The following is a 23249-nucleotide window of genomic DNA, read 5'->3' as shown; positions in this document are numbered from 1 at the left end:
TTCATGTTTATTTTGTCTGTAAATCGTTGTTTTCTGCGGTAAGCAGGCCTTCAGTGGTGCGGGGCTCCAGCAGTCATTCCAGATCACGCATGCGCAGAGTGACATCTCGGCCCCCGTCAACCGGGCGAAGTGGGTGGAAGTGTTGCATCAAGCTGCCACCAATAGGAACAAAATGCCGTAAAATAGGTCGTTTGTTTTCAGAATAAAAGAGTAAGACTACATCGTGAGGACAGCGTTCTGCTTTTTGTTAAAACATTACATTATGATACAAATGTGATTGTACATCATCAGAAGCTCCATACATTTAGTTTTTTTTATTTCAAATGAACTCAATTAATTGTAGTACAATTGCTACAATTATTTTTAAATATTGTGTTAAACCGGCAGCTTATTCGTCCTTATTAGTAAAATGTGCTGAAGTTTGAACACATTTGCCATTCAACCACTGAATCCTGGGCAATACGCACAAAATGTTTTTAAATCGATTAAAAAAAAATAGTCGATAAAATTGAATTTGTGCAACAAATGGATTTTCTAAAATATGTTCATTGGCCTGCTTTATGTGACAAGGGGATATATATATATATATATATCTATATGTTGTTTTTTTTATGAAAACGTCATTTAGGGATTAACAAATTGAAGTCACTCCAAGGGTCTTAGTTTGAAAACCTTCACCGGAAATGAGATCATTCTTTCCAGCTAGCTTGACCCTAGCTCTGAGAAAGCTCGAGCGCGGCCGAGCAGGAGAGAGTGGCAGTGAATGTGTCTGCGGCAGCGTTTTAGCGTTAAAAAACCACAAACTACGGCCGGAGAAAGGAGGACCAAACCCCGCTGCAGCGAGAGACGACCTCGGCAGACCACATGGACTATGATAGAATCTAAACAGAGGCTGGTAACGGTGCGCTGTTTGGACGACAAGCGGTTTATTGAACATCTGTAGAGCATATAATGAGGGCATCCGCTATTCTTTACGGTGGTTTTTCCTCCGAGGTTTAGTTATAGACGCAGAGTGACACTATTTATACGTGCATCGCTTTTAGACATCCTCTCGAGGAAAAAGACGCACCGAGGGAACACATCCTGCAGACATTTAGTTAATTCCCTGCAGTGAAGTCATCTGAGAAGAAGACACGTCTTAATCATCTCGTTGAACACAGTTTCGCGAGGAAAATCGGCATTCCCCTTCCATCGGCTCCTCCTGTGGGCATTTCCCCCCCCTCCCTCCCCACCACCCACCAGTTTAAAGGATGCCGGATCAAATATCGGTGTCCGAGTTTCTCTCGGAGACGACAGAGGATTACAATTCCCCGACAACATCCAGCTTCACCACCCGGCTGCAGAGCTGCAGGAACACCGTGAATGTGCTGGAGGAGGTAAGGCCCCGGTGTCCGCCTGCATGGATGGATGGATGATTTGAAGACTCCTGATTAAACAACACCAAATACTATATTATTATACAAAAAAATGCATATTTAAAGCATATACAACATGTTTTTACATGGTGGAATGCAGTTTATATACATGCAATCAACCCTAAATTCACTGGTTTCAGTTTAAAATCCCATTAGAGGCCCAAATGCATTATTGTGTCGCAACAGAAAATAAAATAATTGCACCTGTTGAGCTGCAGTTGCTGTGAAAGTGCATTTTTTTATTGTACCTGATGGCAAAAAATGTGCATTTCCCGCCCACACACACACACACACACACACACACACATACACACAGATAGTTCGTGCAGAGCTGGTGCATGTAGGTGACCTCTCATCCTGTGGATCTGCTGCTCCTTTCTTACCAGATATGTGGAGTAATAATAGAGGGTGGGTGGATGTGTAGGCAATAGGAGGATGTGCACTCAGGCCTGCAGCTCTGTGCTCACTGTTACATAACTCACAGCTTCAGAGCATGCTGCCAGGCTGTGGCACTGTGTGTGTGTGTGTGTGTGTGTGTGACAGAGAGAGAGAGAGACCTTCCCCAGTCACTGGCAGTCAAATCTGGATTTAACTGTCAGGATTATAGAGATTCCTCGCTCTCGTATAGGCCAGATTTGTGTTAAAAAATGCAATATTTATCCTCAAAAAAGTGAAATGCGGTGCAGAAACACACCCAAAGTCACACTCTGTGATGCTGTGTCACCTTCGATCGTGTGTGTGGGGAGAGTAATCGGGCCAGGCAGGTGGGTTGCTATATGTGTGTGTGGGTGTGTGTGGGTTTCCCATCTCCCCACCATCATCCTTCCTGCTGCGATTAACTGGAGCATCAAACCAGGGTGGCGCACACCTTCTCCGTTGTCCGCTAACACCAACATGTGACCTCATTTCCTGCTTTTAGCTGCAGTGAATGACCTCAGACTCACATTCTTTAGTGTAATCTGTCATGTGAAGCAGACACTTTGAAAGTAACCAAATGGGGTTTATTTGTGACTGAATAACTGTACAGGTCACATGTAAACAGTATAGGATGAGCAGGACAGTAACCAGATATGTTTGTTTAAAGGGAAAGAACACAGGCCTAGTCCTCTCTTCGACGTCCGAACAGCCACTTCAACAAACCGTCCGTGCTATCCATCACTTCTATCTTCAGGCTTTTACAAGCCTATTATATCATGATGATAAAAAATAAATAAAAATCCACCAAAACAGGACCAGGGCCGTGTTTATTCTCCACTCTGTGTCTGCTGACTGTAACGAGGGAAAGGCTCGCGTCATGAATCACCTCTCTGGCTCCGTGCCTCTGAACCCAGAGACTGCAGCAGCACAAACGAAAAACATCTGGTCGAAAAAAGGGCCGCCATGTGCGCCGGGCTTCGGTAGCCGCTCTGGAATTCTTTTTGCAGAGATCACATGACGGGGACGACCATTACGCTGGTGTACCGAAGAGCGGGCTAACACGCTCTCCGGTGTTTTGAACAAAAGGCTGAAACATTTAGGGCGAGGATAGTCGGGGGAAACACCCATCAGACGGCAAACACACCAGCAGACAGCCGGCCTAAAGATGAATACGGTGAGATTAGTGTCTGTTTAGTAAAATGAGATTCCCCGTTTGATCCCTGCATGGACATGTAAAGGCTCACTTGCATCATGCACACAGAGCCGCTGCAGTAAAATGGCCCTCGGCGTCATTTTGCCTGAAGACGAGTTTGTTTAAAATGTCCCGGGGTCCGAGTTCCTGCCCTCAAACTTAAACCATTCAGTCCCTATTTCTTCCCCCCCCCATGAGTCACTTCCTCAGTATGTTGAGGAGGTAAATTATGCAAAGGTATTGCTTGAATATTTAATGCTGGAACTTGAGGGGGTGAGTTGACCTGCAGGATTGTTCAAGTTATCTGTTGGTGCAAATAAAGAAAGAAAGCAGCATCATATCGTCCTTACTCATCAATTATTGATAATGACACAGAAGTATTCACGAGTCAACAACGAGCAGCACGGTGGACAGATGAAACCTTCACAGTCACCTTCCTGCATCGAGACATTGCCTGTCTGTTGGTTCATCAAACAGCCAAAGATTGCCATAGATTTCTGTTTGTTAATTCCTGCTCCTAACGCTTTATTTCTCATATCTTAGTTGGCAGACCGCCATGACATTTTGACTATCAAAGGGAAAACCCCGTTTTGGTTTTTATGACCCTCTGACCTTTTTCTTGAGTGCCATCCTCGGGGCACACGTAACATGTTTAGCACCGTATCCACGATGCTGACGAAACCTCAAGAATAGAAAGATTTCTCTGGTTTATTTTGTCATTCGTGACATCCACGAACATTCAGCCTCAGGCAGCATCTGCTTTCATTGTCTCTGGTGAAACCTGCCAGCTCTTAACAGTCAACCCCAAAAATGTTTCGGCACTCAAACGATGATTTAATTCTGCTGATAATGGTATTATACAGCTTTCCTCTGTTAAATCTAGAAATACACATCTATGGTGTACAATTTGTATTGCCTTAGAACTTACTATATTACATAAAGTTGCAAGGTAACCTCACTACATAATGTATGACAGTAAGTATTCGTTTGACATACTTAAAGTATAGTTTGAGCTTTTGTGGTTGTGGAATTGTTTTGTTTTCAAGGAGAATGTCCCTTCAGTTAATTAGCAACACAATAAATTAGAGCTGCAACGATTAGTCGTATAATTGATTAGTTGGTTGGAAAATCGATAGGCTACTATACGGGAAATCAATTCATTTTATAATATTATTCTATTCACTTATTATTTCAGCAAAACTATCAACCGTTCTTGGGTTTCAGATTCTTTAACGTGAGAATTTGTTGCTTTTTTCAGTTTTACGTCATCGTAAACGGAATATTTTTGAATTTGGAACTGTTGGTCGGACAAAACGAGACTTTCAAAGTCTTGTTTCAGTATTTTCTGACACCGATCGACTTAATGATGACTCAAGGAAACAAACAGCCCATTCATTGATCATGAAAGAGTTAGTTGCAGCTCTACGGCAGACGATAGCAGACGATAACGACGAAGACCAAAGAAGAATAAACACAATAGCAAAGCAGCAAATCTGACATTTGCTGGTATGAAAATGAATCTCCCGCTTTCTCTTATTTAAGTTAATATTAGCAGCTTGTTATCCCCCCCCCCCCCACACACACACACACACACACACAGACAGATGGCCCTCTACGTCACTGGGTTAGCTCTCCTAAAGCACACAGAGTCGCAGCAGCAGCAGCACAAGGGAAACCCTCACAGCATTGGCATTCCTTTGAGCGCGCCTCTCGCACCACATCACATGGGCCGCACCAGAAGAAATGTTGACTTTTCACAGTCATTCTATTCAAGCATGGCTGGGCTTGACCTAATAGGCAGAGGCCTTTTATATTCTTTATATTTACGGCCTTTTCAGTCGCCGCATGTCGGGCTCGAGACACTTTTGATGCCCTCCTGTATTTGAGAAGAAGAAGAAGAAGCTGAATGAGGAGTTTTATTCCAAACCACTGAGCACGTCGTTGCCTGAAGTCGTCAGTTATTCAAAGATGGCAAAACATCTAGTTTTATAAAATGTCTCTTAGATGTTGCCAGGAAGGGAATTAACATTCCTCTCATTCTTTTCGAAGCTTTAAAGTTTATTCTCGTCAATTTATACGAGTACGTGTCACTCCAGTCAAACGCTGGAGGCCTCATTTAGGAAGAAGCTCGTCTCAAAGGTGCCCTGTGGAGACTGTAGAACTAGTGAAGATGTCCATGGGACACACATGCGGAAATGCATATGAGGCGGTAATGTGCTGTAAAAGCCAGCAACCCACCAAGAAATAGGACCAACAAGACCAACCGTACCCCCATTTTCTGTCTTTTCTTTGGGAGGGGGGAGGAGAGATAGCAGGTTAACAGTATACGCCATACTAGAAGTGTGTGTACTACTGTATCATCTGAAAGCTGGGAACCTGAAGATTAATTTGAGATGAAGCTCAGCACTGTGTGTCAAGTTCTACTAAATCAGGTCAAAGGACCACAGTGAATATGGCCATGCCAGTTTTTCACCAGCCAATATTTAGAACACCTTCAGAGCCTCGTTTAACATCTTTCACGACAAGCTAGCAGGACATGGTGGGTACCGTAGTTTCATACGATTCCCTTCACTCTAGAGCTGAGCCTGCTACAGCCTCTGTTCGACCGAGGAGGAGGAGGTTAAAACAAAAGAGAGCAGTTCATGCATGTGATTTATGAGTGAAACTTGTTGAAAAAGAATCCAAGGCGGTGACAATTTTTGTTCCTGATAAAACATCCACGGAATAAAAATCTACTGCGAGTTAGTTTTTGTTTCACTGAAGCTGTTTCTTCTTGGGTACCCGGTGATTCATACGGTGTGAGAGAATGGGAGCGTTTTTTCGTCCCATGGCACAGTTACTCACATGACATCTTGTTCCAGTTGAACAAAACCAAAAGCAGTTAATGTGGTCATTTCCACTTTGTGCTCACTCAATGGTGTTTCAGAGATAACAGTGCTGCTGTGATGTTTAATCTTTCTTGGATATCTTGTTGATGAAGTTACAACTTTATGACCCAATAATGATCTACATGCTTTATCTACCTTCAATAAAGTAGTAAAACGGACGTATTTCTGTGTAAAAAGGCTTCAGACTCAATCACATAGTGCTTGCTGCAGTCGGTAGGGCTGAAAAACACAACTTGAGTAGTTCTTCAACTTAGATTCTTTGCCTCGAAGCGTTCATGTCATCAATGGAGCTATTATACGGGGGTCAAGTGATGCTTATTTAATGCACAAGTCGAAAGGGAAGGAAAGAGAAAACGCAAAAAGAGTGAAAAGACAGTAAAGGAAGTCAAAATGGCAGAAATTGTCAGTCTTTTTGGAGAATTTCAATTTGCAAACTGCCTTGTTTGGCTGCTTCTTTGCGCTAGCGACTAATTAGCGGATAATGCAGTAATGCAGGCTGAAGTGCGTTATTTAGCCTGTTAGCTTAGCCACTCTAGCACATGTCGTCATTGTACAAAAACTGAAAAATCTTCTATTTTTGAACATGTCGTTCCCCTTTACCAGGCTTGTCTTATCACATGAATGTAAATGAATCCTAAATTAGCTGAACATGTATGCGTTACTTATTGTTATCTGAAACCAGATACAAACAGTTTAATAAAAGAGCATCTCAGGGGGGCGAATGTTCCTTTAAATCTCTCACTATGAATACGTACAAACCTCTTAGCCATTTTCTAATTTGCTCTGTCTCCCGCAGCAGGAGGTGAGACTCTGTTGTGTTGCTTGTTTTGTCGGCGTGTTTGCCGTCTGTGGCTGAAATCTGATAATCAGTCCGTGGGCCACAGCTGTTGGCCTACCTTCCTGCCACAGCTGCACTGCGTATATCATCAAGGGCTATTAGCCGGCAGCGGATTATCCCCGCACCAGACTCTGATCCCCCTGCTCTACCCCAGATTTAGACCAGGAAGAGTGGGTCAGTGTTCACATCTGTCTGCAGCAATCCTCACACGGATGGATGCTGTTAAAGTCTTCCTCCATCAACAGCCATTTTGATCTCAGTGTGCCATCAATGCAGCTACTGTTACATTTCCATGACGAATGTTTTATTAGCCATGCTAGCAGTGTCGCTATACGGTAGAGATGCTAATGTCGGTCGGTTGGTCTGTCCGCCGCTTTGATTCAGACTGAAATAGCTCAAAAAGCGTGATATTGTTGATTACATTCATGGTTCCCTGAGGTTGAATCCTACCCACTGTGGTGATCCTAAGACTCCTCCTCGAGCACCACAAGCAGGTCGACATTTCGAGTGAAAAAGTTTGATGTACTGCCATGAAATTTGGTATAGACATTCCTGTCCCCCTCAGGATGAACAGCAGCATGTCAGCATTGTCATTGTTAGCATGCTGATGTTAGCATTTAGCTCAAAGCACAGCTGTGAGCTACTAGCATGACGATAGTTTTGTTCCTTAGTGACCCTCATCCATCTTAACTGTATTTTAACTGAAATATTGTGTTAAAGAACCGTCACTTTACATTCCAATATTATCACAGTATCAATGCCAATAAAACGGAGTGAGAGATATGATATATATTGACATATCGTGCAGATTTAAGAGATCCTAACACAGAAGACAAAGCTCCTCTTTCGGTTTGTGTCTGTACTTCAGCTGCATCGACACATCAACACCCACAGATTCCTCCTCTTCCTCGAATGTTCATCTTTTGCAGCTCTTCGTTTTTCTTCTTCTGTGCTTGTATGAGCGCACTGCTAACATTGTTGCACTCACTGACTGCCCTGCAGAACCAGGAGACAGCATTGTCCTGTGATGACTGACTGTCTTGTTGTCGCCTGAGGGGTAAACAGTGCGTCTCTGTTCGTGAGCTTTGATGGTGTTTGGCCCTGGACTGTGTGTGTGTGTGTGTGTGTGTCGCAGCTAAACATTTGACACAGCCTTTCAATGTTGAATTTGAACACTACCTTTCCCAGAACAGCCAAGTGCATTCAAGCCCGGAGGAAAGGCATCAACAGTCCTTCAAGACAACTTGTTTACATCTCCTCCAAAAGCGTTGCATCACTTTCTTTTCCGCATCATGACAGCGGCCGTCAAAGCTCCTCACTGCTCTCTGAAAGTACACAGTCGGAGGGGGGGAGGTGAATCCAAGTGGGGATGTAGCATTGAGAATGGTTCAAGCTTTTGTTTGGACGTCACAGTAAAGACTTATTTCTGTTCCTCTGCGTGTCCAGTTACTCAACATATCTGAACATCCAAACGGCCCGTGGGAGTGGATACACCTGTGGTTTTGGAATTAGCTGGTCTCTGACCCGGCAAGTGTGAAATTCGAGACTCGTCTGCAGAAAAAAACATCAAGGAATGCTGTAAAGCGCTCTGCAGAGTCTGTGACTTTGGCCAAGGACTCGCGGCTGCGCAGGAACGTTACTCAGACGCCAAAAAAATAAGGTTACTTCTGATTGTGCATTTTTTTTTAATCAAGGGAGCACATTCTTTGGCGGCGTGCCCGAAAGATTTCCGACGCGGCCGGTTGGTTGGTCGGAAGTTGAGCTGGCGGGCTTATCGGCTGATCAATGATCAGTGAAAGATTAGACATGAACATGTGGAGTAGTTTGTTTTCGTGTTTCTTTGATCAACCTACACGGCGCTGGTTTGTAAGTCTTGGTCTTTAGCCAGCTCTTTTTGTGAAGTATTGTATACTGTGTATGTGTAATAATGATCAATACTCAAACACTTAAAGTATTGAAGTGTTGTTGATATAATGAGCCAGATTTTTCTCTCATTTGTTGCTGATTAACAGGATGACAACACTTCAATAAAACACAACAATTTCACTACAAGGTCCACTCAGTCGTTTAATGCTGCAAATAATGATGAAGCCTCCATTAAATCGATTGTTTTTGTCTGTAAATTGTCAGAAAAATTTGCTGCATGATGGAAATAGTTGGTGATTCCTCTGCAGGTGGAGTTGCGCAATTGACCCTTTCGCTAAGTCCCGCCCCTGGAAAGCAGATTGACCAATCGTAGCGTAGCATCGGCCAGTTCCGGCTATACGGCTGTGTTCCATAGACTCTCATTCAATCGTTTCAGATCTTTATTTTCAGGCTGAGTTCGAGGTTTTGGAGAAAGTCATGGTTAAACATGATGAAATAATGATGGAAGGAGATGGAAGTTTCTAAAACGTTACATTAATATGTAAAAACCTGTGGAGCTAACGTTAGCAGAGTACGTTAGTAGTAGCGTTAGCACGTCAATGCTACGCTACCTACGGAATGTACGTATGAATGTTTAGACATGCTGCAAGGTCAACAATGAATCTCAACTTTTAAACCAGAAGTTACTAAAGATCTACAATCCATCTGCCGAGGAAGGTCATGTTATACGAACGAAAGGTCCAGAACAGCTACTTGGTGAACATTCAATCTCCACCAAGACCAGCGATGCATTGTGGGTTTTTTTTATCTGAAGCACCATCATTGATTTGTTTTGTGCAAGTGAAGCAGTTTCTGTGGTTTGTGGGTGAACAAACTTCTCTCTGGTCACATTTTGAACCGGAAGTCAAAAGTCAGGAGACCTTAAAAGTATCTCTGTTTCAACACATACCTTATTGCCTGCTACTGTATTATGAGGACTAAATGATGAATCAAAACCAGAATCAATAGATCTGTTATAGTTCCTCCATCCTTGACTAGAAAGTGTGAGTTTTGAGTTTCATATTTGCTCTTCAGCTGTTTGTTTTCTCACTGATATCAAACACTGTAAGAAAGAGGATTCTAGGTCTCATTTTGTTCTTTTTTTATCATCAGCTGCGAGTTCCTGTCGCTGTTCTCCCGTTGGCGACTGCTTCACACGAATAATGACTTCTTAACACAATACAGATACAGGTATGCTGCCTGTTTGATGTTCGGTGAGTGCAGTCTAATGCAGCGGTGTGTGGGCGAGACTGTGAAAACATTCACGTCGCTCAGATAAAAAGGTGGTGGGCTGAGAACGAGAGAGAGCGAGAGAGCATCGCAGAGGGAAGTCGCCGAATGAAGTGTGAAGCGTGCTCGGCTTGACTTGTCGCCGGCCGCTCGCTTGCGTGTCAGTTCCTGCGAGATGCAGCTCGTTTCTTTCCCTCTGAGGGTGTAGCTCCAGGATGCTAATAGCGGGACGAATAGCCACAATACATAATTGAGCTATCTCTGACTTATATTGACTTCTCTTAGTGGCCAATAGCATTAGCTGGGCAAGATTTGTGTAATAGACACAAGTGAATTAGAGCAGATGTCGTGCATGAAGTGCCAGTGACTCAGTCTTCTTCCGATCGTTATTTCATCACAGTAGATGTTCAACTTGATTCTTGGTCAAAGTGACATTATTATCACATAGCACTCCAGTGGCGAGCAGGGACCGTTTCATTTCATTGTGGTTTGGACTTCCTTGCGGGACGTCCAAGTGCTAATGGGGAGGTTACTACACCATCTTTCCACCAGAAATAAGTACTATCGGTATATATTAATGTAAGAGAAAAACAACAAAACATCAATTTGATTCATTGTCCCCTTTGATGATCACCTACAGCATATGAAGCAAGTTTTGTTTCCAGTAAGTGAATTTATGTACTAAAGACTCCCCTGAAACGTATCTAAGAACACATGTCATGCTGTGTAGAGTGGTCAGCAGTAATGTGTACAAGTATGATGTGTAGTTTAGGGGCTGAGACTTGTAAAACCACTGGTTTGACCCTTTTGAACTGCTTTGTCATTTCCTGTTTAGTCCTCCACCGTGGACCAGCAATAAAAGGTGTTGGAGTATGATTTGGATTGTAAGCATCAGCATGTGGCCAAGTGATAGCTTAATTATTGCTATTGATCGAGAACCCCCTGTAGAAATATTATGGTCTTTTTCAGTGTGATCGATGTTTGGGATCCTCATTAACTTCAGAACCCTGGAAAAGATGATCCTTCTCATTTTATATTAGCCATTTCAGTGGCATTACATCAGTCATGTGGTCACCCTGATGCACCTCTTAGCCAAAACCACCGGCAGTCGATAGCTCTCTTTCAGTACCGTGTGTGTGTGTGCGTGAGAGACAAATAGGCCATCTGACCTCAGCTGCTTTTGGAAATGTTGCATCCTCTAATTTTTCCTCTCCCACTTGGAGAGCTGAAGGCCTCTCCGGCTGCAGGCCCAGAGAAAGGGATGTGCATTTGTTTCCTGCCAACGAAAGCAGCTCCCCACCCTTCCTGCTTGAGTCATGCCACATAGACTCAACAGACAGACAGACACAATGACCTGACTCCACTGTGAATTCTTCATCCAGACACAAATAGAAGCTTTATCGCTGTAATTTACACAGACATGTAGCCTTGATTTTGTGTTTTTAGGGTGTATTCTTATAGTTGTTGTGTAATTATGAGCCAGAAAGGAAATGAGAATACTTTTGTGAAAAAGGAAGCAGAAATAAAACCTAAGGTTGGGCCGGAGATGTCTGTAAAAAATGCCACTGGAGATGTTTTTTAGCCCCGTGTTCTGTCTCTGGGGAAGTCCTTTGATAATTGTGCCCTTTCCTGTTTTCTTCTTCTAGGAAATTCTTAGAATATTAGCAATTCTGAGAACTTGAGTGTCAGATTTTTTTTAGCTGGGTGAAGTGTCAAAGCTGCCACAAGTTGACTCCCAGTGTGCTGCTGACGAGCAGCGAGCAGGACGGTTAGTCGGAGCTTATACCCACAATCTCCACAGCGAAGAATGTTGAGCCGACGCGCGAGACGGCCAGACCGCGATTCCTTGGCAGCCGCATCGCTGGTGCGATGCCAAAATATCGAGGTGGAGGAGAAGAGCAGCGAGGTTCAAGGAGCCGGGAAGGATGAGTTCAGGGAGGAAATGAGGAAGACGACTTAACGTGCCATGAAAGTGACGGGAATGCGGGAATTTCAAGCGTGGATCAGTGGATCAAGAAAAGCTTTTCCCAGACAGCCAGAAAGTGTTGTTTTTCAATTCCTCAGCTGTCAGCGGCGAGCAGTTGGTGTCATTAGACGGGGTGCTGCCGACCCGGGACAGGACACCGACGAGCCTGGCCGCTTCCCGCTTCCTGTCAAAGGACGGCTGCAGGGGAAACGGCAGGCCTGCTGAGGGAGGATAAGGCCTCCGGGCAGGAAGCGTGAACTGAGACAGCCTCCAGTCAGTCATGCTCAGTCATGGGCCGACAACCCCCCGAGGTTCTGACCTCCTCGGCATGACTCTGTTTGTGCGGTTGTTTGGGAACCAGGAAATCCGCCCCATTAACCCCATTGGTCACACACGGGTCACACTTTAAGCGCTTTTGGACTATGACATTATAAAGTCTGGTATATGAAAAGCCTTAAAAGTTTCCCAAAGTCCAAGTTAACCACAACACAAAGATATTACATTTACAAGCAACAGACATACAAACAGCTGATAGCTCACTGACTAATACAATCTGCTATCTTTTATTTTAAATCATATTCAATAGCTTTCCGTTGCTGTAAACTTGTGTCAGGTTTTACAGGATGGGTCAATCCAGAGTTTGATTGCTTTGGGTTTATTTTGTGATATTTGTTGTTGATTGAGTGGTTTTTGTGGCTTTTAACTGCTCTTCAAGCCGCTGAGCCACAATTGATCAAAACTCGCTTCCATTTCTCTCTCAGAATGCACCAGAGAGAAACCTCCGGCCACAAGATAGAGGTCGGCGATAACACAATCCAGCGCACCACTTTCCCTTTTTAAAGCGGTGCGTTTTCGTCCCGGCTCTAGCTCAGCTTGGGAAGGCCCGGGGATGAAGGCTCGCGGCTCCGGCCCTGAACTTTGCGGCACCGCTCTCTTCCTGTGGGGAGGGGGCGGGGCCACGCTGCTCCCGGCTCGACTGCCCCCGATGGTGATGTCGGTGGTCCACCAGACTTGTCTTGGATCACGGATCCCTTCTTGTCGCCATGCTCTGTGGGTGTGACCTTTTCTGCCGTGTCATCACCATTCTTACCTGTACAACCAATGTGTTCGTGATTAAATTGTTTACTAGAGCTAAAAGTGTTTCAAAGTTCTTCACAGCCTCTGAATTTAGCTCTCATAGTGCAGCAGTTGGTTGGTAAAACATGAACTTTATACTTTTTTTCAATATTTTGTGACTTCTTATAGACCAAACCATGAATCAGTAAATAAGTAAAATAATTGTAGATAATGAAAATAAACATGAGATCCACCCATAGCGTGAGTTTTGTGAACAAACAAGGTTATGGATACACGCATGCACACAATAGCTGCAAAGTTACAAAGAGTGCATTCGCCAAGTATGTTTGTGTCCACAATGTGATGAAATACTCAAAACAAGACTCTCAAATACCAATTATTCAGCTCATAATTTATGTTTTTTATTTCATAACTGAATATTTATGTGGAACATTATCTTTGAACAGGATGAAATGCCAGAAATGCCTTTTCTGCCTGCTGATTTTTAAGTTTCAAAGGCATTTATTTGTGACCTCGGTGCTCACGCTGGTTACAAACTCGGTCCTTGCTGAGGCACCGAGCACCACCACCGCCCTTCACCTCCTTGAAGCTGGCCCTTGACCTCTTTGGCTCCACCTCTGACAGACTTCTACTTAAAAGCATTCTGACACTGACACGGTGACTTTCACAGCACAAATGTTTCTCCGAGATACGTATTTCTCGGTGGAATAACACGATGTACTTCACGTCTTTTGCTTCTTTTTCCTCAGCGGCACTAAATAAATCGTCCACATGCATCACTCGCTGTTCGGGTGGAGAGACGAGCGACCGCAGATGTTTTGGCATTGTCGCACTTTCTAATCCCCCCCGGGTTGAGTTGGAGCTTGCCGTCGGTTCCTGGCAGATAAAAAAACAATCCTTTGACTCCATTCAATAGTTGTCGGCCTTTTGGAGAGCAGAGTTTGGATGCATTCTTGCCTGTTGCCAAGGGCTCGCAAAGAATGTGTGCCAAGACATTGCTTATACATTGATCCCCCCCCCCCGCCCCTCTAAAAATCTGAGAGATAGCAGCTTTAACAAACCACCTCTCCAAGTTACATTCTTCACATTTACCACTGAAATAGCGCCGGCCAATATGCAGATATTTATTGGTTATCTTCTCAAAAAATAGCTGAGGTCCTGAATGAATGTTCCCAGCCTTGTTATCCAAAACAAACCGTATCAAGCTTGTCACTTAATCCGATTTTTGACACAGTAACGTATGGATGTGTTGGCACACCAAAATCCAAATCGGGTAAGAAAGTGAATCTGTGCAAGCGTGTTAATGTTACGGCTGAACATTTTAATTACAAACACAGACAGAGTGGATTATGGGTGACCCTTGGGTGGCGGTGCCAGCTGCTCTCAACATGAGCGCCACAAAAGTCAGCCCGCCTGCTCAGCCTCGGTTTCGTGCTCCTCATCCTAATCAGCACACGGCACTACTTGTTTGTAAATGTGTCCGACGTAACGGGGATCTAATGCGTGACTTTTGTGCTTTAACTCGTGTCTAATCATTCCAATGGAGTCGTAAGGAAATATATGCTGTGGAAACAAAGTCTGCTGATCATTTTCTTGATGAAATGATTCATTGTTTAGCCACATTAATCCAGAGCTCAGCAAATGTTGGAAGATATTCACTTCACAACAATAAAAAAACTCATAAAATGGCCTCTTGAGTGGAGGCCCCTCTCTCATGTCTGGGGTCACTTGATTAGTAACCTCAAGTTTTGCGCTTTTTCATCATCTCAGCATGTTTTCATATGGTTTGAAGATTTTCCATTACAGTAATTATCAAGATGTCATATACAGAGACAATACTGGTCAAGATCCTTTTTACTTTGAACTTTTTAATATTGGCACAAGCCTGTGTGGGCCACTGTTGAGCCAAACACAGGGCTAAATAATGAGGCCGTGTGGGGAGTCATAGGGCAGCGGAGTCTGTACCTATGTGCAGGAGGGGGGGGGGGGGTCAAAGGGCTCGGCCCCCGGCAGAAAGGGCCCCTGCGGCGGCAAACTACTGCTGCCATAATTGGGGAAGAGCCACGTAAAACCGCCCAGGGGAGGCCAAGGACGCCTTAATTATGTCGTGAAATTTAATTAGCCCTCTGTTGTGTGTGCGTCTGCTCTTAACCGCCTGGCCTTGATGCGATGCTGTTTTTTCGCTGGTGTTTATCATCCATTACGAGCGGACGCGAGCAGAGTTACGGTTCCATTCCCTCTGGTTAAGAGGAACTGGATATGAAATGATTGTGCTGTCGGAATAAATTATGGTGAAAAAAGCGCCAATATTTGCTCAAGACGGGCGATTCAGGTGAGGGTCTGTGTTGCCTGTGTCCACTTACTCTGAGCTCGACGAGGCTCCCGGTTATCTCGGCTTTTCCTGCAGTAAATGAAATGATAATAAATGTCACACAGGCAGCCGTAGTTTGATTCTTTTTCATATTGTTGCGGAGACAGAATAAATGCTCGACCTCCATATTGCTGCATTTGTGAAGCCGGTCAGGAGTGCGCTGTTGCATTTAACTCCCATATTCCCCAAACAAATAAACCTCTTCCTTTCACTTCATTACGCTGTGATTACACATGATAATCAGGGAAATAGCACCAGCCAATAGCTGCTAGAAACTTAATTAAAGAGAATGTGCTGTGTTTGAATACTCCAGGGATGTATTAGATTTAACATAAAGGTTGTTGGACAGATACTGAAGGTGGTCAAATTGAATAAAGTTTTGATTTAATAACAGCATGATGTGCATGTGAGAATAGATGCAGAATGTCTTAACATATTTAGAAGAAGACGTTCTTAAACAATTATTTCTCATTTGAGTAATTCGGATGGTTTCTATGAAATTCACCAGATCTTTGGGCTCTAATGCGGTTTAAACGTCACCAAACATGTCATCAAGTGACTGTCAGACACCGTCCCTTATTGTTAACTATTTATTTTATCTCCAACAACAAACTACATTTATAACATGCACATGTATAAGAGTAGAGTCACTCCAAAAATAATATCGGACTTGCACTTTTAAACTAGAGTTCAGAGAAAGTTTATATCTCCGGATGGCAAGTTATTTATTATTCCAATAAAATATTAAAAGTTTTTGAATAAATTCACATTTCAAGGCTATGAAATTGAAAATGAGTGTGCAATAAAGAGAGATTTGGAGATCGTGCTCGCCTGATGAGGTAATGAAGATGAAAGGCAACCGGTTGTTTGAAGAAGATTATTCTAAGACGGGCTGATAAAGAAAAGGCTATAAAACACACAAAAAGCTTTTAGAAACGTCTCCTTAGAATAAAATTTACTTGTGTTTAGGTTTCAGGCCACAAATCAAGCCGGGCAGCATGACAGATGTTTAAATGTGCTGTAACATCAGATGAAGTTGATATTTTCTCTGGCAGGGAGTGAGCAGCAATAATAATAAGGGCACATGAGTTATTCTTACAGGCGTATGATGTTTATGATGATGAATTCTCCTTGTGTAAAGCTGTTCTCTGAGCGGGGGTTATGGTGTGACGAGTAAAATCGGTTCAAAGGTCACACAAGCATGGCTTTGTCTAAAATCGCTTTGCATGCTTTTCTCTAAATATAGATGTGCATCGTCGTTAAATGGCGTTATGATCTATGGCGTCTTTGAAGTGTTTCTTCTGTTTGTATCGGTCATTATTTTAACCTTGGCTGCTGAACTCTTGAGCATAAATCTCTGAACTTTGCGTGGAAGTGAGACAGATCGCTCCCAGTAACACTAGGTTACTGGGAGCTGTTTTATTTTTCTCTCATTTAAATGTTTCACGTGAATAATTATCGCAATAAACAGCCCGACTGTTATAAAATTGGATATCCTGCCTATTTATTTTGCCTGTTAGAGAGGACAAAGGCTTTGCTCCAACGGTCGACAGTGAAATAATGATTTATGCCACATTCAGGTCAAGCCCTGTGTTGTGAGCACTCTGTCGACATTAGCTCTGTGGAGTATGCATGCTTTGAATTACTGCGCAAATATTATTCTTCTTTTGCCCTTAATTCTACCACGTTTGCTGTCGCGATAAATCAACCGCGTTTTCATGTGAATGTGTCCCGCGTGTTCCTAAAAGATGAAACCGATTTCAGAGGTTTTCAAGGCGTCCTCTGCTCCTCTTTCCTCAGGCGTTGGACCAGGACCGAACCTCCCTGCAGAAGGTGAAGAAATCAGTGAAGGCCATCTACAATTCAGGACAAGGTGAGACTAGTCTGCGTCTAAATGTAGCAGGACCGAGTGTGCTTAAGCTGATTATTGGGTTTGTTCTCACAACTCTTTCCCACAGGAGAGCCCAGGGTTTCTTAAATATCTTCAATGAAAGATGAGGATTGCATTTTTTGTTGTTGTTTGGAACATTGCCTTCTGTGGGACAGATGGTGTTTTGTGTGTGTGTTTTCAGGCCGTCCCAGAAACCGACACCTGAGTTTTGTTTTGTTCTGTTCGTTGCTGTGACATGGATCCTCAGTAATTTTCCACTGAATACTTCTGAGAGGAGCCTCCTCCCTGTAAATTGACAGTTTCAGATCCCACAAAAAAAGTTGTTTGTTCTCCACAGAAAAGAGAGTTTACCTTCCTCCCATTTTGACTCTCTCATGAAAACAACTGCAACAACTCTTTAGTCGAGTGTCTTATCGTTACACAGTAGTTCGTTACTTTGGTTTGACGTAGTTACAGTGAGAGAAATACTGTTTGTGATCTAAAAATAGAAATGAGAGTGGGATGTGTGTACTTCTTGCAAATATAATGAATAGTTAGACTCATGGCCGTAGACAGGATTTTAGAAACACTTCAGCCCGCAAGTTATAATCCTTAAGATTTCAGTCCTGGTTGATTTCGAGACACCCGGGGTTACTGACAATAACAACAATCACTCTATACTTCACTCTACTAGCTACTTTGTGAGAAGTACTACAGAAGAGCAACTGGTGTATCCGTTTACACTGCAGCCAAACAAACTTGTGTCGATGTATTACAGAAGTCTGTCAATAATTGACCTTTTCGCCTCACTTTTGAGCTATCGTGATTTGATATCATGGAGCACTCAAAGCAGCAGCGGCAGTATGAAATGTTGAGTTTGCATCAGCAGTAACTAAACACGGCTCTGATATTATGTTAAGAGAGTCAATGGTGAGGCCGTTAACAGTGAGATGAAACTACAAACAGTAATGCTGCGTCATTGCTTGTGAATTCCTCGTGCGCAGGAAGTTAATCTGAATCCAGTAAAGGAATGGTGGACCCCGCCACTGCTAATAAAATCTACTATATATATATATATATATTGAGGTATTAGCTGAAAGTAAGATTAATTAAATGACTGTTGCAGAAAACAAATTATGAGCATAAACTTTGTAAATATGCAATTTTTTGGTGGCCCAGATAATACCTACAATATGGAGTAGAAACAAAAATATATATATATAAAAATACATGAAAAGATAGAAAATACAAAGATGAAAAACACAAAAAACATACAGATGACAGAACTGCAGCCCTGTTCGGATTGTATTTGAGTTTCCAGTCTGTCAAAAGTTCAAAATGGCCGCCGCAGCTCTTCGTGCTCCTTGTCTCACTTGCCCACCGTCTCAGAACATTTGGCAAAGGTCTGAACATCTCTCCCCCTCCGTCCCTCACTTAACGACGAGGACGGATGCTGCTGTTTGACTGACGGCTCCTGCAGAGCTTCAGGCTCCTGGAGACCCACGCATCTTGTCATGCCGACATGTGCTGCATGTAAAGACGACTTATTACAGTCAACAATGTTGAAACAAAGTTTCTCTGATCATAAGTCACGGGTTGAGGTCACATGTGTCTGTTATTGTATCACTCGTGTTGCTGCGCTGATGAAAGGAGAACGTTGCATTGTGGGATCTCGGACGTGTGGAGGTTTGATAATATGCCAACCATTACCTTTCTGACCGTTGCCCCTTTGCACAGACTGCGGGCCTCGACACATGCTAATCATGCTAACCATGCTAATCATCAGCCAGAGTTTAGGGCAGAGGAACTAAACCAGCGGTTGACCGTTCCTCTCTGTCTCCAACACAGACCACGTCCAGAATGAAGAGAACTACGCTCAGGCTCTGGACAAATTCGGCAGCAACTTCATCAGCCGGGACAACCCCGACCTGGGAACGGCTTTTGTCAAGTTCTCCTCCCTCACCAAGGAGCTGTCTACCCTGCTGAAGAACCTGGTGAGTTCAACATGCCCGCACTTTCAATGTCAAATAAACGGGATAGCTTCTCCCACAGAGTGCTCTGCGTTTGCTGTGGATAGCAAGAGTCAAATTCTCCAAAGACAGAGTATAGTTTGCCTTCGCTTCTACAAGTGGTTTAGGATTTGGGTTTAAGGTTGAGATTAGGATTAGGATTTAGGTTGGGCATGTAGTGGAGAAGGTGAAGAGGTTATTGAGGAATAAAACTAATTTGTTACATATGAAGATAGAAGTGTATGTGCCTGCAGGTTCATCAATCTACCCTTTTAAAAACCTGTATAAAATGTGCTGACACCGCCAGACGCGCCATAACAGCCGGTCAGTATCGCTGACTGCGGCTATATCTACCTCAAAGCTTTGTATTTATTTTCCCCAGTCGACGCTCTTATCTTCCTGCCGTGGATTTCCCCTGACGTTTCTGTTGAATAATGTGTCCTGTTTGAATCCTCTGTGAGTGATTGTTGTTGGAAGAAGAGCCGGTCCCCGCTCTCTCCCTCTCTTCCTGTGTGGCTGACGGCGAGATTAGACTCCATAAATACACTTGGCAGCACCAGGAACGTGTGTGTGTGTGCGTGTGTGTGTGTGTGTGTGTCCATAAACCTTCCTAAATCGCCCACCTGTTGGCGCTACCTGCATATTGCAGAAAAGTGAAACTATCGCCACTCGTTCCTCTCTTCCTCTCCACTTTTTTTTCCCCGTCTCTTAACTCTCGTCTTTTCCATTTGGAGTGTTTTATTGAGTGACTTTTTTAGACGTCAATAACTGCGCCCCGAGGGCTGCTGGTATGTGCGTGCACTGCAAATGAGAATTGACGAATAGTGCTAGTGCCCTAGATGTCCTACATGTGTTATCGGCTCGAATGTAAGGATTTTATAGACAAATTTGGCCACGTTGCCGGCGTTTCCTCGTCCTTCTCAGTGGTTGTTTCCTTTATTTGAGAACGTTTTACTGGAAGAGACGGTGGATGCTTCCAGCATGTGCTGTTAGAGCACACGGGCAGCCAGCCAGCACAGGATTGATTCTGACACTGGCCATATGCAAGTCAGGCACTTAAGAAGCACATTACCGCCCATTAAGCGTAGTTTACTTCCTTGACCGCTGCTGTGTGTGTCTGTGTAGCCTCGGCTAACAACAACAGGGACTTAAATGCTTAGTAGTGTTGTAAATGACCTCGCTGATCCTAATGGTTAGAGCTGCAGAGCATAACTGTGACAACCCAAGCTGTTAGCAACCAGCTTTTGCAAATTCTTCAACAGACTAACTTGCACTTTCGCTATTATGTCGCTGAGTCCTTAAGTGGTGCACTGCACTGCAGGTTAAAGGGCCGAGGCCGGCGTTATTCTATATTTTTCTTATGGTCAATATATCCCATATGTAAACTAAAACCAACAATGCGTTCCATCTTTCAGTGCTTAACAATTCCCGTATTCCTGTTTTTTTTATTAACTACGAATCAAATGAGCACATGCAATGTGGAAAGGGTCGCTTTAAGGGAAAACCCCACTGAGAATTAACACTTAACTATGCAGCTCACCTCACCTATCTGAAAGAGTTTTAGTCGATGTCTTTCATGGTGTCCGATTGTCCACAAAAATTAGACAAAGCGATTTAAGGTTCACCAGAATCTCCTTAAGCTCAGACTGGAGCGGGGCCTCCAGCAGCGACAGACCTGCTGCAGTTAAAGAAGAGCTTTTCTAAAGGGAGTCAGAAACACTACCTCTCTCATCCACAGGGGCCGCCAGAATCAACACAAAACGAAAGTTCCTCGTAGTCGCTTTAAAAATGGGTCACAACTACATATTCAGATCCCTCAAACAACAATGAATTTATTGGGGACTATTTTCAGCTGCTAATAGACACACATTTAGGGCAGTGTTCATCATAATGCACCTTGATAAGGAACATGTCACCCAGTGCAACAAAGTAGACCACTTATGTGTTTTTCATCAAGCTTCAGCGACACAGACAATACTTTGTAAGATGAGTTGAGCCTTATTTTATAAAAGTTATGATATGTTTGCGCTGTTTTCTCGTGACAACAGCTGCTTTATAATCCCCCGTGTTCTCCGTGTGTCCTCTTCCAGCTCCAGAGCCTCAGCCACAATGTGATCTTCACCCTGGACTCGCTGCTGAAGGGCGATTTGAAAGGCGTTAAAGGGGTAAGATTTACTGTTGAACAGTTTCTCACAATGACGTTTATTTTCTCTCTCGACTCTTCCGGCGCTCCCCCGTCCCCACACAGCTCAACAGCGGGACAGGGACAATAGATGCCTCGTCAGCACATCTCTCTATTAACCTCTGTATGTTGAGTGTAAGCGAGACGAGGCCAGAGAGACTCTGTTTTAACAGCTCGCGCTGTAAATCTTGCAGAAGTAAACATTTGTCCCTTTGTGTTGTGCTTGAGGCGAGTGGCGGGTAACTGGGTCATGAACCGTTGCTGTTCGGGGTCCAAGAAGAGGCGTGGACGCCCGCTAGGCCGTCTCGGGCGTACATTGTGAGCGGAGTGAGGCATTTGTTGGACCTCTGGTAGCGATCCAACTCAGCAAATAACTCTTTGTAGTCTGCTGATGCTTGTCCCCCACCCCATGTGTTTCTGCAGGACATAAAGAAGCCCTTCGACAAAGCATGGAAAGACTACGAGGCCAAGTTGTAAGTTGATAATTAAAGTGTACTGTTGTAATACAACACATTTGCACCATTAAGCTAATTATAGAGCACTGAATAATGGATCAACACGCTGTGGATAATGTGTCGCAATGTGTCGCAATGTTTGGCATGCCCTCTGGAAGATATTGCGCGCATTGCAGAACAACAAACCTGCATGCGCGACGTAAGAACAGACGGTAACCGTCCTCTTCTCTGTGTCAGTACAAAGATCGAGAAGGAGAAGCGAGAGCACGCCAAGCAACACGGAATGATCCGCACTGAGATCACCGGGGCTGAAATCGCAGAGGAGATGGAGAAGGAGAGGCGTCTCTTTCAGCTCCAGATGTGCGAGGTAGGTTGTAAAACGAAGCTACAGTTTCGGACCTTTTTGCAGTAATCAAGCATCAGAGAGGCCCAGTAGTTAGCCAGGCCCCTTTAACGGGCAGGTCAGAGGTTAAATCCCCACAGTACAGCGCTGTGCGCTGTCCAAATATCCTCTTTTATGGATTGGTCTCATTCTAAATCACAAAATGACCTTCGCATTTATGTCGTGTTAAGTTGTTGGCAGACAACATCTGCACTGTGGCAAACACCACATTCATTTCAGTGACAAACAAAATGCAGCATTGTCCGACAAGACATTTGAACCTTGCTCAATTATTATTAGACGTGATTAGATGGTCAAGATAGAGATATTAGATCGATTTTTATCACGGTAACCTTCCAGATGTGTGAAATGCTGTCTTATCTTGTAGTGTTTTAGCTTTTAAGCCTTCAAACTCATGGGTCTGTCACCCAAAACCAACCTCCCTGGATCGTATTTCATCTTCTCACGGACACCCGTAGCAACACAAACCCTCCAACGCGCGCGCTGTTTTTGGTTTGAACACCCGCTTATTATATCCTATACGTGAATGTGTGTAAAGTCTTCTTCACCAGCTGCGCTTAAAGGAGACTTTAAGCTCGAGATGACTTTTTCTCTCGGATGATTTGAATAATTTAGAGAATATCTTTAAAACCTCTGCAGCTTCACATGTAGGGATTACAGCAGCCCCCAAAAAGATACATTAATTCATGAACACGGTATGCACAGCTGCCTCAACACTAGACGGAACCTGTTTTTTACAATGATTCTATGTCACTGGATATGATTTAGAAAATACAACACAAAACATCTCGGAACACTTAATGTGTGTATGTCAGATATTTGAGCAGCTCGTACTTTAAGTGTTGTCAGATGTTTCTCTGTTTCTGTAAACTTGTTTTCTTCCCAGCGTGCTGTGACCCTGTTTCGAGTTGTCTTCGGTATTATCGCTCAAAGACTAATACTTAAAGAACTCTTGACAGCGAGAATAAAGTGTCAAACCAATGTGAGGTCTTCATGTGCCCAAGAGAATCAGAGCAAACTGTAAGCGCTCA

General features: G+C 43.7%; 1 protein-coding gene across 5 annotated transcripts in view; it reads left to right on the top strand.

Annotated features, from left to right (window-relative positions):
• The first annotated feature begins 749 nt into the window (after positions 1–749).
• Positions 750–23249, top strand: part of asap1b (ArfGAP with SH3 domain, ankyrin repeat and PH domain 1b) — a 46366-nt gene continuing 23866 nt past the window's right edge. For all 5 annotated transcript variants that reach the window (XM_079291742.1, XM_079291740.1, XM_079291743.1 and 2 more), the window contains exons 1-6: positions 750–1376; positions 17100–17172; positions 19018–19163; positions 21269–21343; positions 21784–21833; positions 22053–22182. In XM_079291742.1, coding sequence (XP_079147868.1) covers positions 1251–1376; positions 17100–17172; positions 19018–19163; positions 21269–21343; positions 21784–21833; positions 22053–22182 — 600 coding nt within the window. In that variant the 5' untranslated portion in view covers positions 750–1250. The remainder of the gene's footprint in view (positions 1377–17099; positions 17173–19017; positions 19164–21268; positions 21344–21783; positions 21834–22052; positions 22183–23249) is intronic.

This window comes from Melanostigma gelatinosum (genome assembly GCF_949748355.1).
Source record: "Melanostigma gelatinosum genome assembly, chromosome: 20".
Lineage (NCBI taxonomy): Eukaryota > Metazoa > Chordata > Actinopteri > Perciformes > Zoarcidae > Melanostigma > Melanostigma gelatinosum.
Note: the sequence above shows the minus strand (reverse complement) of the source record. Positions and strands in the feature narration are given on the sequence as shown.